The 15,784-nt window shown below is 47.8% G+C and overlaps 2 protein-coding genes across 2 annotated transcripts in view; one reads left to right on the forward strand and one right to left on the reverse strand.

Moving 5' to 3' along the window:
* Positions 1 to 11,197, forward strand: LOC115550925 (protein mono-ADP-ribosyltransferase PARP12). The gene is made up of 11 exons (XM_030366327.1): positions 1 to 729; positions 5,557 to 5,692; positions 5,836 to 6,082; positions 6,310 to 6,447; positions 6,620 to 6,888; positions 7,484 to 7,607; positions 8,451 to 8,556; positions 9,118 to 9,199; positions 9,303 to 9,433; positions 9,837 to 9,988; positions 10,101 to 11,197. The coding sequence occupies exons 1-11, from the start codon at positions 428 to 430 to the stop codon at positions 10,355 to 10,357; spliced, it is 1,944 nt and encodes a 647-aa protein (XP_030222187.1). The 5' UTR covers positions 1 to 427; the 3' UTR covers positions 10,358 to 11,197.
* Positions 11,198 to 12,539: 1,342 nt separating this feature from the next.
* Positions 12,540 to 15,784, reverse strand: part of tbxas1 (thromboxane A synthase 1 (platelet)) — an 89,264-nt gene continuing 86,019 nt past the window's right edge. The window contains exon 12 of the mRNA XM_030365210.1: positions 12,540 to 12,687. Coding sequence (XP_030221070.1) covers positions 12,546 to 12,687 — 142 coding nt within the window. The 3' untranslated portion in view covers positions 12,540 to 12,545. The remainder of the gene's footprint in view (positions 12,688 to 15,784) is intronic.

The raw sequence follows: 15,784 nt of genomic DNA on the forward strand, positions 1-15,784 counted from the left end.
TGTCTACTTATTATTTTGTTGCAAGAAAGATATGAAGATGAAACTTAATTCTTATCTTCTGTGGTATCGTTGTTTCGGCAAATGATAGGCCTATATGTTCCTCACGTGATCTATTCAGAGACGCAAGGTAAATAGAAATGCACCGTGGTGGTGGTTCATGAAGCCTCTCGAATACATGTAAATAGTCAAATTTTAGAGTGCAGAATGGTAAATAAGTCACTCCTACAGTTTCTCCCCAGGTACATCTCCAATCTGTATTGGGTGGGGCAGAATGACAAAGAGGCCAGGTATGTAGTGTCTGACTTATCAAGAAAAGACAAAGAAAGGCGTGTTTAGTTTTGGTTACGTTTCCCTGAAATAAAAACCGGATCAGACCTTGGTGGAAAGATGAGCTGGGTGCGATAGTGCTATAGACTAGACAGAGAACATGGCAGGAACGGATTCTACAATCGTTTATGTAAACCTGTGCGAAAACGAAGGATGTTTGGAGTTCGAGGAATTGATAGAAGTACTTCGAAATCGTTGTATCACAGTTGACCACTCGGTCCTTCTCAATATTTTATCTGACAATGGGAAATTTGCGGTTCCATTGGACAAGGAAATTAAACCAGGAACTATGGTCGTGGCGATAACCCAGCTGAGGGTCTGCAAGAAGCCGCAGGGAAAGTGTCCCCAGTGCAACGACTTGCACTTGTGCAGGTTTTTTATATGCGGAAACTGCAGATTCGGGTAAGTACATTTTCTAAAACTCAATATGGAGATCAGACCTAGCCCTATGAACTTAAACTACAGGCTTATAGGTTAAACAATATATAATATTGGATGATGTGACAAATGGAGGAAACTTTGGGTTCCTTAACGTAATCCCTGGTTCTTTGATAACAGAGTGAGGTGTTTCACTATGGGAATCGCCTAGGCGTGACCTACTACTGGAAGCTCCAATTGCACCACGTCTGTCCTTGACAGACAGGTCGGACTGTGCCACAGGGTCCCGCCCCCTGCACTTATACAGTCGACCCGCCCTCCTCAAATCCTTCTATACCGGTTTCTTTCCGTGTAAATGCAAGGAGGGACGTGTTGGTGAAACACCTCACTCTGTTATCAAAGAACCAGGGATTACGTTAAGTAACCCAAAGTTCTTTTTCTAACTTCGCTCAGTGTTTCACTATGGGAGATATAGACCACTCCCGTATTGCATACGTCTCCCGAAGCTATGCAAATTCTGCCAGGCAGCAAACATCACTTTGAGTCTGGTGAGATCGTCTCCAGCACGGCTTGAGAAACAGAAGGCCCTGAGACATCCAGCCTATAAAACCTAACAAAGCTGTGAGGCGTAGCCCAGCTCGCCGCGGCACAAATGTCATGCACCGCAGTCCCCTGAATAAGGCCCATGAAGTAGCCATACCCCTTGTGGAGTGGGCCCTCAAGCCATGGGGGGGCTGCAAGCCCATACTTTCATAAGCAAGAGATATAGCCTCTACAATCCAGTGGGATAGCCTCTGGCGGGACAAAGGCTTGCCTCTATGGGGAGTGGCCCAGGACACGAACAGCTGATCCCCTTTCCGAAAAGCAGCTGACCGACTCACATATACATGTAGGGGCCGTACCGGGCATAATGTATTGAGTCTCTGCTCCTCCGCAGAGGAGAACGGAGGCGGGTGAAACGCAGACAGTTCCACCGTGAGACACCTATAGGTCGACTCAACCACCTTAGGCACAAAAGCCGGATTGGGCCGCAGACAGACCTTGGAGATCCCCGGAGCCAACTGCAAGCAGGAAGGACGGATAGACGATGCCTGTAAATCACTCACACGCTTAGCTGTGGTTAAAGCTAAGAGCAACACCACCTTCAGCGACACAAACTTCATCCCCACCGCCTCCAACGGCTCAAAAGGGTGATGAGACAGGGCATCCAGCACCACCGATAAATCCCACAAAGGGACCAGGGGCCTGGAAACTGGGAGCTTGCGACGCGCCCCCTTCATGAAGCGACAAACCAAGGGATGCTGCCCTGCAGGCTTATCCCCAAAGCCAACATGACAAGCTGAGATGGCCGCCAAGTACACTTTATTCGTGGAAAAGGCCTTACCCTTTTCCAATAATCCCTGTAGGAAACACAGTAGGTCCACCACGGAACACTGATTTGGAATGGCTTGCCTCGAGTCGCACCAGTCCTCAAAAACCCGCCACTTGCCACTGTAGAGCCGGCGAGTGGAAAGGGCCCTTGCATTCTGAATGGGGTCAACGACCTGTGCAGGCAGGCCTGCCGCATTCAAGTTCCACATCTCACGGGCCAAGCCCAGAGCGCTACGCGGTACGGGTGCGGATGGTAAATCTCCCCGCCCGCTTGGGAGAGGAGATCCCTGCGCAGGGGAAGGGGACATGGGTCGCCCGCCAGGAGTTGCACTATTTCCGCCACCCAATGTTTGGATGGCCACCGCGGCGCTATCAGGATTAGCAACAGACTCTGTTCTCTCACCCTGGCTAGGGTGGGGGAGATCAGGCTGAGAGGGGGGAAGGCATATAGCAGCACGTTTGGCCACGGATGGGCCAGCGCATCTTACGTCTGACAGGGAGAAAAACAACGGGCTCTGAGTGTTTTCCAGCGAGGCGAAGAGATCTACAGCTGCCAAGCCGTATCTCCGCCATATTTGTCCCACAACCTGTGGATGAAGAGTCCATTCCCCGTACAGGGGGTTTCCTCTGGACATAAGATCTGCTCCTCTGTTCAGGACACCCGGTACATGTGTCGCCCGAAGAGACAGGAGTCTGGTGCTGCTCCACAAGATAATTTCACAGTTTCTGTGAGCGAGTGCCGCCCTGCCGGTTGACGTATGCCACTACAGTGGAATTGTCTGTCTTTACCAAGACATGGCGACCGTGGATAAATTGCAGGAAGTGTTTTGGAGCAAGGATCACTGCCCAAAGTTCTAGGAGGTTTATGTGAGCCTGAGCTAGATCGCGACTCCAGGTGCCGTTCACTGCTCTGCCCATCATTGTCGCGCCCCACCCTGACAAGGCAGTTCCGTTGTCATGGTTACCCTGGACGACACCGCCACCAGCGGGACGCCCGCTGTCAGAACCGTGCGCACCGACCACGGGCGGAGAGCGGTAACACACGCTGGTGTTACTTTCACCTTGCGATTCAGGTAGCGACAGGAGCACAGACGTAGTGCTGCGACCCAGCGCTGAAAATCTCTCATCAGAAGACCCAAATGCACTACTGATATCACTGAAGCCATAAGGCCAAGCAGGCGTAGGCATAACCTGAACGATACGGTCTCTCCCCGCCTGAAGAGGGAGAGACACTGCGTGAGAGACGTTAGTCTCCTCTCTGATAGTGTGACGCGATAAGAGAGAGAGTCTATGTGACTCTCATTCCCATTACGTTCCCCTTTAAAACGAGGGTAAATAACTTGTGACACTGGGAAAATGCTTGGTGGCACTGTGTCAATCGTTGTCCCTGTCTCAGTTCGCCCTGAACGTGAGGTGAGAGAGACTGAGAAAGGGCCCCTGGAGAACTTGAACATATCTAGGTCCCTGACCCTAACCCTAACCATAGAACTCGGGGCTTTGCTCTACCCCCCCAAGCTTTCTTTTCTTCATGGGAGGGGGAGAGAGAGAAGCTGGGATTGCTAGGTTGCACGCTTCTTCTTCCCATCCCCGGGGTGGGGAGAGCGGTTCCTGGCTGCCGCAGCAGCGAAGGAGTGTTTGCCCCATGGCCTTGGATTCTCTGACCTAGGCTGTTGGTCGGCCTGTGGGCCAGCTGCGTGGGCTGGTCTGTAGGCTTTCTGAGGCCTGTTTCCCCCTTGTTTTCCCCTTGCTGCTGCCGCGGCGGCCGCAAAGCCTGACCTCGCCGGCTGGGGTGGGCGGGGAGCCTGTTTTCGGGGAAGGCAGAGATCGAAGGCCTCTCCTTCCTGTTTCCTGAGAGTGCTGGTCTCTCTCATCTTTTCCAGCGCTGGACCAAACAGACCCTTGGTTGGGTCATATGCAGCATCCATGACCTCGGCTTTCTGCGCGTCACTCAGTCCGGAGAGACTGAGCCATAACGCTCTCTCACCCGAGACTGCGAGTCCCATGACTCGGCCACAGCCCTGAACTGCGCCCCGTGAGGAGCGTAGGACCAGGTCATTGACGACGCAAATTTCATCTCAGAGGGCAGGGTTGGGTGACCCAGAGTCTAGCTCGCGACCCATTTCCTCTAGGATTTCAGCCTGATATGCAGACAGCAGTGTCATGGCATTAAGCGAGCATACCGACTGCGCTGCATATTTATACATCCTCTGGAAAGTGGAAGCGGTGAGGCGGTCCATCTTACCAGGCAGGGAGATGCCTGAAGAGGCGGAGAGAGAGCGACGGTTTGGGTGGAGGTGGTAAGCCACTGAAGGCTCCACAGCTGGGGGTTCGGCCAGCCCCATCCCGTGGATCTCCAGCTTTGAGCAGCCCTTGGTTGGAAGCTTGCTCTTAAATGGGCTGGACCAGTAGCGGCTCATTTCCTTCATGCAGATGGGAACTGCTGGTAAGAGCTGCTCAGAAGGCGGCTGGGCTGGTGGGAGCCTCTTGCCGTCGTACAGGTCTCTCTCTGCCCCTTCAGCATCCGGGGCTGCAGGCCATTGAATGCCTAGTTTTGCAGCGGCCCGTTTGCACACATCGTACAGGTTACCGTCTACCGGTTGTACAGCGTCAGAGGCGCTAGGGGGTCTGGACAGTTGGACCGGAAAAGTGGAGTCGTCCTCCTCCTCCTCCTCAATTCCGTCCATGTCGAGGAGGTCAAAGTTGGCGTCGCCGTCGCCCTCTGCGTCCTCAGCGCCCGGTTCGCCTCGAGAATTAAATCATCGAATAGCGGGGGCACGAGCGGGAATGCCGCTTCCATCATGTCCGCCCAGCTCGTTGTCGCGTGGGACTGATGGGTGCTCGTTGAGGCTATAGCGGGGGCACCCGCCAGGCAGGGATCCTGGTTGGTAGCCACCGTCACCCTTAGCCTCCTTTCCAGAATTTTCTCCGGCATCGATGTGCAGTGAGCTCATGAATGCGGGTCCGCTAGCGAAGCTTGAGCGTGTTTAATGCCCATGCACGCTATGCACATAGGGTGGGGGTCCCGGCCTGATATGGAGGCCCCACATGACGCGGGGCACAGGCGGGATACAGCCTCCCTAGCCTTCGGCTCCGACCCTTTGGCGGGGGTGGCGGGCGAAGGCATACCGCAGAGTTCACTCGCCCTGATTCGTTCGTTATACTCCAGGTGTTTTGGCTCAGCCAACAAGCTAGACGTGGTGCAATTGGAGCTTCCAGTAGTAGGTCACGCCTAGGCGATTCCCATAGTGAAACACCGAGCGAAGTTTGAAAAAGAACCAGATGCGAAGATCTGATAGCAAAGCATCCAAATATACGCAGTAGATGATATTCCAGCGAGTAGAAAGTACAGCTCCCTTGAAGGCGAAATGCAACCATATAGCATGCAGTCTGTAGATACACATGACATGACTCTAGATGTTTTTTGACTAACTAAACTTTCATTTATTTTGACATGATTCGTCTATAATTTATTTCCTTCAGAGATGATTGCAAAAATTCCCACACCCTGGCTTCTCAACACAATCAACCCATTTTGATTGACGCTGGCCTACAAAATCTGAATGGAAAAGAGCTTTTCCCATTATTACTGCAAAACGATGCCAACTTGCTTCCTGAGGTCAGAATTTAAGATTAACATGATAGTTAACACACATTCTTAACAATTATTGCCGGAGGGGGGGGGGGGGGGGGGGGTGTGTGTGTGTGTGTGTGTGTGTGTGTGCGCGTGCGTGTCTGACCTTCTGTTTTCCCTGATTACAGATATGTTCATATTATAACCGGGGCAATGGTAAGCATGGTATCTGCAAGTTCACAAAAACTTGCAACCGCCTCCATGTCTGTCAGCACTTTCTCCAAGGTGACTGCGAGTTTGGAGAAAAGTGTAAGAGAGAGCATTCCTTCAACAATCAGGTGCTGAAGATCCTGAAAACCAGAGGTCTCAGCGATGACAATATAAGAAAACTGTGCAAAATATACCTGTGCAAATCCATCATCAACCAGCATCTTGGTAAATGATGGGGAACTCAAACTGCATATATATTTAACACCTAGAAAGTGTTATCTATTCATCACATGGCATATTGGCTGTAATAAGTAATTGGAGTGTGTGTGTGTGTGTGTGTGTGTGTGTGTGTGTGTGTGTGTGTGTGTGTGTGTGTGTGTGTGTGTGTGTGTGTGTGTGTGTGTGTGTGTGTGTGTGTGTGTGTGTGTGTGTGAATCTTTTTGCACACCCAGAGGTGACAGACCTTCTGCCAATCAGAAGCCTCGAAATAAAGTCCACCACCAGTGATACTTCTACTGCCCCCCCAACCAGTGAGGCCGACCGTAATGAAATCTGTCTCTACTTTCTACGCCAACATTGCAGCTTCAAAGGTGAGATCGCAGTGTCCTTAGGACAGAGGGACAGCAGACAGCACATTCTACCAAGACGTTGTTACAGGAGCCTTGTGTATTTCTTAATATTCAAATACCTAATCAATATCACAAAGAACACAACAGTCCAACGGTCCAAATAAGCTGATGTTGAGTTCTCATTTCCTTACAGACAAGTGTGTACGGGTGCACTACCAGCTACCTTATAGGTGGCAGGTCCAGGACAGTGTGTCTCTTAGCTGGATTGATATGCCTAACATGGAGACCATGGAGAGGGCCTACTGTGACCCCTATGACAATACAGTCAAAAACCTTGGGGGAACTGTCCGTCGTCTATCTACGGTCTCCTCTGTCTCCAAGCCCAACTTCATCCTCACCACTGATTGGCTGTGGTACTGGCAGGACGAAATCGGGAGCTGGGAGGAGTATGGACAAGACAAGGTATCACTCCATAATCAATGACCACTAAGTCTTGTTAAATTCAATTACATTGTATTTGTATAGCCCTTAATCACAGGTACAATCTTAAAGGGATTAAGAGTCAATATATTTATGACACTCCCCTAGCCCTAGCCCCCCAGGGGGCAAGAATAAGAAGAAACTTAATCAGCAAGGAAGAAATCTTGTAAAGGAACGCAGAATGGGGGATCCCTCCCTCAAGGGATGGTGAGGAGTGCAATTGGTGCCATAATTGACATGCATGCGAATATAACATTAGTTAAAGAAAAACATCAGTTAGTTAATTAAAGTCACTATAAATAGTGTCCATGGTAATGGTCAGTCCCTATCCATTAGTGGTCAGTCCTTTGTGACAGGTATAACTACAGTTTCTACACCACTTGCCTGAGCCTAAAACCGTAACTCAAACACTTTGTTGAAATGTGAAGGCCATAATCATCTGTTTTTGTGAGACTTTCCAGCTGAACTTTGTAAAATATGTTCTACGCGGCAGCGCATCTTGAGAACTTAATTGCAATATGTTAAATTCTGACGAGGATTATAGTTAATTTGCCCTCTGTATGTGTTTTGTCTATAGGTGGGTGATGATGGTGGAAGTACTGCTTCTGTCAATTCTGGCTCTCTGGAGCGTACCTACCTATCAGAAATAGAGGTGGAATCTTTCAGTGCAGGAGGACAAAAATACACTATCAACTTCAAAGGTGCCTCTTCATTGTCATAAAGGAGTAGTACAGCCTAAAACATTTTGACATCGTTATTAAACTTCTATCGTTGATGTACAACACACCAGAGGTCCAATTTAACAGTTTTGCGTAGTATTTCACTTTGCTGCTGCTGCACTCAATCACATCGATCAAGGTTAGCCTGCCGCAGTCATAACAATGGTCTTGAGTATGTCTTCGAATCAATATAGCATCAAAACATTAATATCATATTTTGTTTCATTCCCATATGACTACCACTTAGGGGGTATGTCACTGAATCACTGCATGCCACGTTTATGCAAGGTTCCTTTGGTGAGAAATCAGTGATTTGGTAGAGGACCCACATGTTGGCCGGGGCAGCAGCCTTGTAAATCCAGAATGTACTTCGGCTTTAAGGGGCTTGGGGCGGGGCCATGATCTCCATACAACAGCAGAGGAAACTAACTGGTCGCCACTGCTAACCAGGCTGATTTGGCTTGTTGTGGCAGCTGGAGCCCATAATGGCTGAAGCATCTAGCTATCGTTGCAGTCCTGGACTGCAGTCGGGCAACAATTCATTGGATGTCCCTTTTTTTGCCTTTAGAATAAACTTGCTAGCCCCAGCTTTAGCTGCATCCCGAAATGTTCACCGGAGTATTAGCTTCAGCTAATAATGATAAAGAACAATGCACACATAGTGGAAAAATAGGACCTGGGCTACGTTGTACATCACCAACGGTTGTGTTATTACGAGTTCAAATTGTTTTAGGCTCTATAACTAGTGAATTTCTCTGTGACTCAGCCATAAAATACAAATGTATTTTCCCATGAATTTCATAAAGTACATTCCCAAATTTTCAGAGATGCAGCAGCAGAACTTGCATTACAGAACCAAGAGAGAGGTCCGCAGACGGCCTCGCTTTGTGTCCACACAGGAGGTGCAGGACGGGAGGGTAATCTCGAGAGGGTAATCTCCATTTATTCAGCATTGAGACTATTTCACAAGTGAACATACTCTTATCAACTATTGAATGACGTCCTGATCTAGATGATCAAACATTGTAACTGTCTCTTCTGACTTCCCTTAAAAGTTTCCAATATTTAGCTAAAATTACTTGAGTTGTAAATACTGTCATCATTGCCCCTTTGTCTTTTGGAATAAATTGGTTAGTAGAATTTTGTAGACAAAATAACATGGAATTCCAATTCAAGTACTTGACAATATGTCTTATGAAAATGACCAAATTATCACATATTGCTATTGTTTACATTTGAAGCAGGCCCATTCATACGGGATGCTGTTAGACAGAATTGGCCAAACAAAGTGATTTTAATCAATTATAATGGTAGCGGATGTTTTAATGAAGCCATGAGAGACAGTGACGAGGGTTTTATCCCCCTAACCGGTAGTTGCCTTTAAGATTAAAGTGTATTTCAGTGGTTGTATACCAAACGAGAACACTACTGTAGGTTGTGTTGTATTTGACAAATGGGAATGCGATTGTTCGTCTTATGTCTCCCATTGCAGCATCCCAGCCGCATCCTCTTCCCTAGGCGATTCGGTACCAGCCAACTGGGATAAGACTGCCCTACCTAACTTTGGATATAAGGTTTCTGGCACAGTGCCCGTTTTGGCTCCCATTTTGCCTTTGCATGTGCTATACCGTATAAAAGAGGTTCTGTATGCAATGACTGTCACCATGAATCTTCCAGGTCATCCCACTGACCAGCTCCTCCCCGGAGTACAAGAAGGTTGAGAGCTGGTTCAAGGGTACCATGAAGACCAGCTTGATCAACAAAATTGAGCGCATACAAAACCCCGTGCTTTGGAATGGCTTTCAAGGGTTGGTAACGTTACACATTGCACGTTACACATAAATGGTAACGTTACACATTGCACAGACACCAAAAAAGGCCAGTGTCAAATTTTATCTGATTTTATTCATGCCCTTTTGTCAAAGCTGACCCCAAAGGAAAACCAAACTAACCTAAAAGTGATGGGTTACCTAGTTTTGCTCTAGATTGATCCTGGGCCATATCTCGGCTTAAATGCAGAGTGAAATGTTCGGTACAGTAACTTCATGACTTATAAGTTATTGAGACATTGAGTGATGCAATATGAGCCATGGCACAAATAACACACATAACCAAGTAGTACTAATAAAATGCTGTGTATTTTATTTGCTCAAAAAAGCAATTCATCCATGGATCCGAATATGCTTAGACTTGCTCTTCTTTGGTGTCAAGTCAAAAGACTCTGATGAAGGCGAAAAATGGAGGAAAGCCTGTAGACGAACGCCACCTGTTCCATGGCACAGAAGAGTCTCTGCTGGATCCCATCTGTGAGCAGAACTTTGACTGGAGGATGTGTGGAGTCCACGGCACACTATACGGCAAAGGTACAGTATACGTCCGTTTGGTTCATCTCCCCACCACCATCTCATTCAATGCAGCACCATCATAGGTCAAATGGTGTTCTATCCTGATATGTGCTGGTGACCATGCCCACAGGGAGTTACTTTGCCAGAGACGCCTCCTACTCAGATAAGTACTCCAAGGCCCACGGGGGCCTGAGGAGGGTGATGTTCGTGGCCCACGTCCTGGTGGGGGAGTTCACTTTGGGCAGCAGCAGCTACGCCCGCCCCCCCAGCAAAAGCACCAGCAAGAACCTCTACGACAGCTGCGTGGACTGCGCCAGGGATCCCAGCATCTTCGTGGTCTTTGAGAAACAGCAGATTTACCCGGAGTACATCATTGATTATTCCTGAACACTGGGCTCTGCCTACGAAGCCACATACATGCCTACCCTTTGCTCTCTGTCAATTTCTTAGACTTTAAGAGGTGCCCTGTATCCTTTAGCTGCCAAGTTGATCTCATCTTTGAACCGTGTTGAAATACTGATTTTCTCATTATGGAATTCCTTTAATGGGGGGAGTGTAGTTATGCATGTCATTATACATATTATTTTCTTTCTTATATTCATATATTTGGGTTTATCCGGGCCGGTGTTTTAATCCTGTTTGTTTCACCACGGTACTGCTAAGACAATTTGGGAACAGTTGAAAAACAAGTCTCTTGTTCCGTCTCATGCAAACTTAAGTGAGGAACAACTGATTATTTAGCAAAAATAACAATGTCCTATTATGCATTGTGGGTCATCTTTGGCTTAGCAAGTTCATGAAAGGCTCTACAACTCCATGTCTTATCTCAGGCGTAAAAGGGCATAAAAAATAGCAATTACAAGTTTAAATTTTTTATTAGTTTTAACAATTCAATTATTCAAATCAGTTTTCTCTTTTTATTTTTATTTTTACATGACATTGTGACGTTTTTGTTTTGGGTTGAGGCTGGGTCTGGTTTCGCCTTTCTGTGTGGCATCATTGATCTGGTTCATATAAAATATAAAAACAATGGACAACATATTCTTGGAACTCACTTGATGTGAAAAAAATCAACTGTAATCCAGTGCAATCCCAATGGCTGCAGCCCACCTCATGCACAATGCTTCACCACTGCTTGATCCTTAAGGAGTCGGACCTGGATCCACTGGGAGCTGCTTGGGATAAGACTGTCGTACCAATAAATAAATAGTAACCCTACAAGCCTTATATACTGTGTGTTGTTATTGACCTTATGGACCACTGCCCAACACTTTGGAATTAAGAACAGGCAAATAATATTCCAGCAGCACTAAGGTATGCACAATGAGATCATTGATTTATCACTTAAAATGAAATCAACACCAGAGCACTTCTCCTTTAATTTACAGGGAAGTAACTTGATTTGTGTTATTTAACTTTTCCATCAAACCCATTGAGTAATTGATTGCTGCCGTCCTAGATGATGTATAGTATATTTTTGCCTATTTTCTCCGCTTCGGTTCTCAGCTTCTCTTTTAGTGATCTTGAGAAATATGCCATTCTTGGGTCCGAGAGTGACATCAGACTTCAATTCAAGAGGGACCTGTATCAAGAAAAAGCACATGCAACACACACTCACGAGTCATATCTGAAAACCTCAGTAGCAAGTGTACCCAATATGTGACCCATCAACCAGTATATCATATTTTACAAATTTTGGTCTGCAAATAACAAGCAATGAAGAACAGCACCAACTATAGTGTGTTTCAACCCCATTCTACCTCACTCTTTTCAATGGGATCACTGTGACATGTTTTGTTTTGTTTCTCATGATGTAATTTCCTTTCCAAAAGGGGTCACAGTAGTAGTGTGAACAGGGAATATTAGGAACGCTTCATCGGTGCAGGAGCACCAGCTCACTCAACTAATGTCGTTGCTACTGGTGCAAAATAACAGCACAACATTGATCAGTGTGTCCTGTGCGACACCGGTGTTCATCACGGAGAGAAGAGGGCAAACAAAGGTGGCGCTTATTACACTAATTATGGGTCTGCTTTTCTTATGAACCAGGGCGCGGGAGGAAGACTATACTAGTGAAGATACCACACATGGACCATGGACAATGTGCCTTGGTAAACAAAAGCAGCACCCGATACTTACTATTATGAGCCACACCTGTGCAAAATCAGATAGATACTCTGTAGGGATAGCCATGATGACTATTGGATTCTACCCCTCAAACAGACATACGCCCACATCCGGAGCGCCTCACGCTACCTTGGTCTCAGCGCAGGCCACCAGGTTGAACCTGCGCAGCACGTTCACCAGGGCCATCTTGACCTCCAGCTGGGCCAGCCGTATGCCCACGCAGCTCCGGGGCCCCACGCCGAAGGGCAGGTACACGAAGGGGTGCCGGTTGACTCGGATGGTGACATTAATCTTGACAATGATTTTAATTCGTGATAACTCTGCAATATCCAATAGCCATTGATACCACACCAGTAAGAAAAAACTTTTGTGAATGCAATGGGTTTTGCTAACCTGAAAAGAACATATCACAAAAGGAAGTGTAAAAAATAGGGGAGGGTTCGGTGGCTTACCGCTCTGGGATGAACCTGTGTGGCTCTGGCCAGTACTCTGGGTCATAATGTAGGAAGCCTATGGAGAACTCCACAGTGGGTCCTTTAGGTAAGGGCTGGCCGCTTATCTCACAGTCCTCGTCCACAGTGCGACCATACCTAGGAAAACAACCCCGAAGATGTCGACCTAAATCATTCTCTAAAGTATTGTTTACGTGTACATTAATCAATTTTTAAAGAATCCACTAGATTCCCTTGCCTTTGGGAACGTCCATTATGGTGTTTGATTGCAGTTTATTTTGGATATCTGCAGTGTGCTATGTGTGCACACGCTAGCTGAACAATATGGAGGTGACCTGTTGCTTTGTGTTGTGCTGGGCAGGTTGACGCTGTACCTGAAGCCTGGAGGGTAGAGGCGCAGGGCTTCGCGGATACCTTGTCTAAATACTTCAGCTCCTGGACATTGGTGTATTCCAGGGAGTCCTGCATGAGAAGGCATGAGAACAAAAAGTCCAACTGATGCAACATAAAACCAAATGGTTGTGTAATGTAGGTCTTTAATGTTGCGAGGGGATGGCCACATCATTTACACGCCCCACTGATCTCTCTCTCTCTCTCTCTCTCTCTCTCTCTCTGAGAGCAAAGTGACATAAAGAGAGAGAGAGAGAGAGTGCGCGAGCGAGGTATAAAACTCTTTATATGTAGGCCTATTCGACATATTGAACCGTCGGCCTAATGCGCCTCCTTTTTGAAAAGTCGGACAAACGGCCCTTCGGACCAATGGGTTCCGTTTTCGTAACATTGAACCGTCGGCATAGTGGCATGTCGATCTAATGGGAAATATTTCGGACCATTGGAACGTCGGAACAATGAGGCGTCGGAATTACGGGCAGGCCCCTAGTCAATTGAGTGGGTCCAGAGTCTCTGTGCAATTGAAATGAAGTACGAGAGTCTGGTAGGACCAGGCTAAGCTTAACCACCCCACTCTACCCATTATGTCTTGCCCTGCCTCTAATCCTTCCTCTTACTCCGCCATTTACCCTAGCCCTGCCTCTAGTTACTGCATCTCTCAAACTCTGCATCTAACCTTAGCCCTGCCTCTAACTTAATATCTAACAAACCCTAGCCTGGTCTCGGATCCTACCTCTAACCCTAGCCCTGCCTCTAACCAACCCTAGCCCTGCCTCTCACTCCTCTCCTAACCCAAGCCCTGCCTCTAACTAACCCTAGCCCTGCCTCCAACCAACCCTAGCCCTGCCTCTCACTCCTCTCCTAACCCAAGCCCTGCCTCTAACTAACCCTAGCCCTGCCTCTCACTCCTCTCCTAACCCTAGCCCTGCCTCTCACTCCTCTCCTAACCCTAGCCCTGCCTCTCACTCCTCTCCTAACCCGAGCCCTGCCTCTCACTCCTCTTCTAACCCGAGCCCTGCCTCTAACTTACCCTAGCCCTGCCTCTCACTCCTCTCCTAACCCTAGCCCTGCCTCTCACTCCTCTCCTAACCCGAGCCCTGCCTCTCACTCCTCTTCTAACCCTAGCCCTGCCTCTAACTTACCCTAGCCCTGCCTCTCACTCCTCTCCTAACCCTAGCCCTGCCTCTCACTCCTCTCCTAACCCTAGCCCTGCCTCTCACTCCTCTCCTAACCCTAGCCCTGCCTCTCACTCCTCTTCTAACCCTAGCCCTGCCTCTCACTCCTCTCCTAACCTCTCATCTTACCCCTACTTTCGTCTCTAAACCTAGTGAAGAAGTTGATTCCTTGTTGTAGAACTCTAGTTTAGTCCTTGCTGGCTCCCCAAGTGAAGGAGTAAGTAGTTTGAACAAGGCTGGAGTTACTAAATCCTTTGTCACAAGTGGACCATAGAGTCCCAATATTCAATCCTTTGCGTGCTCTTTCATGATACCCCAAACCAACGCAGGCCTGGTGGATGGACATGGTGGCTTCTCTGCTTGTCACACTCGTACCCCATGTTTCTCTAGCTCCCAGTATGTGTCACTGTCCCATCATGTTTTTCACGAAACACAGTATATCAAAACACAGGGTGGGGCTGTCAGTTACCTCCCAGTTATTATCTATTCTCCAAGTAAAACATAGAAAAAGGTGCATCCCACTATTTGCTATTGGGTCACTGTTATACAAAAGAGGCCAATCATATACCGCCTACACCCTGCCTAGGTTCAACAATTGGCAGGGTGTTATACCTGGGTGAGATTGGCCTCCAGACCAGTTGGTCTGTGGGGGGGGTCGGTTGTTTTACTGATAAATAAAAGGCCATTTAATGCTTATTACGACCTCCGAAACGCTTCCTTGTCAACTCCTCAATCACAGTGACGTCTGACGAGGAGGGGGATGGGAATAGGACGAAGGTGAAAACATCTTAACTGTTTGAACCACTGTTCAAGAACAGTGGAAGATTGGGCACAAATGTTTGGCTGGAATGGGGATAAAAGCAGGATTTAGTTGACACATATTTGATGTAAACTAACGGTGGGGGTCAATGACAGGGTTCTGGCAGCGAGGGGGGTGAATACAGAATGAGGTGAAACCATATTAACTGGAAAGGAATTAATAAATTCACACACTAAATAACTTGCCGCTAATCCTACCTCTAACGCTACCTCCAGCACAGCCTCTTAAGCCATACTTTCTAGCCCTTTCATGCTCTAATGTAATCTCTTCCGTCTCAGACAAGAGATCCCTGATGATGACTTCCTGTCAGAAACCTTCCTGGAGGCCTCGAAGGCCCCAGGCCGCATCGCCGAGCCATGGCTCCTGTCAGAGTCCCTCCTCCTACCTGGAGATGGGCCTAAAGCCCCTGGGCGAACCCTCTCTATCCACCTGTCCAAGGAGCTGTTCGGCGAGAGAAAGAGAAAGGACCTCTTCTACGTGACCGGTACAACTCTGTCACTCCTGTTGGGTTATTTCTGTCTGACTTTGACTTGGAGGGTAGGGTTGTGTCAATAAGGCCAGTGATACACCCCAGAGGAGAGATTGTGTCTAGACTACAGTGATACACCAGAGGAGAGGCACGTGTCTAGACTACAGTGATACACACCAGAGGATAGGGATGTTTCTAGACTACAGTGATACACACCAGAGGAGAGGGATGTGTCTAGACTACAGTGATACACCAGAGGAGAGGGTTGTGTCTAGACTACAGTGATGCATCAGAGGAGAGAGCTGTGTCCGTATGGCCAGTGATACATACCAATGAGAGGGTTGTGTCTGTAAGGCCAGTGATACACACCAATGAGAGGGT

The sequence above is a fragment of the Gadus morhua genome, chromosome 9, assembly GCF_902167405.1.
Source record: "Gadus morhua chromosome 9, gadMor3.0, whole genome shotgun sequence".
Taxonomy (NCBI): domain Eukaryota; kingdom Metazoa; phylum Chordata; class Actinopteri; order Gadiformes; family Gadidae; genus Gadus; species Gadus morhua.

Coding starts and splice junctions, on each gene's coding strand:
- LOC115550925 (XM_030366327.1), top strand. CDS start 428: ATGGCAGGAACGGATTCTACAATCGTTTATGTAAACCTGTGCGAAAAC. Junction 730..5,556: donor TGCGGAAACTGCAGATTCGG/GTAAGTACATTT, acceptor TATTTCCTTCAG/AGATGATTGCAAAAATTCCC. Junction 7,608..8,450: donor ATACACTATCAACTTCAAAG/GTGCCTCTTCAT, acceptor CCAAATTTTCAG/AGATGCAGCAGCAGAACTTG.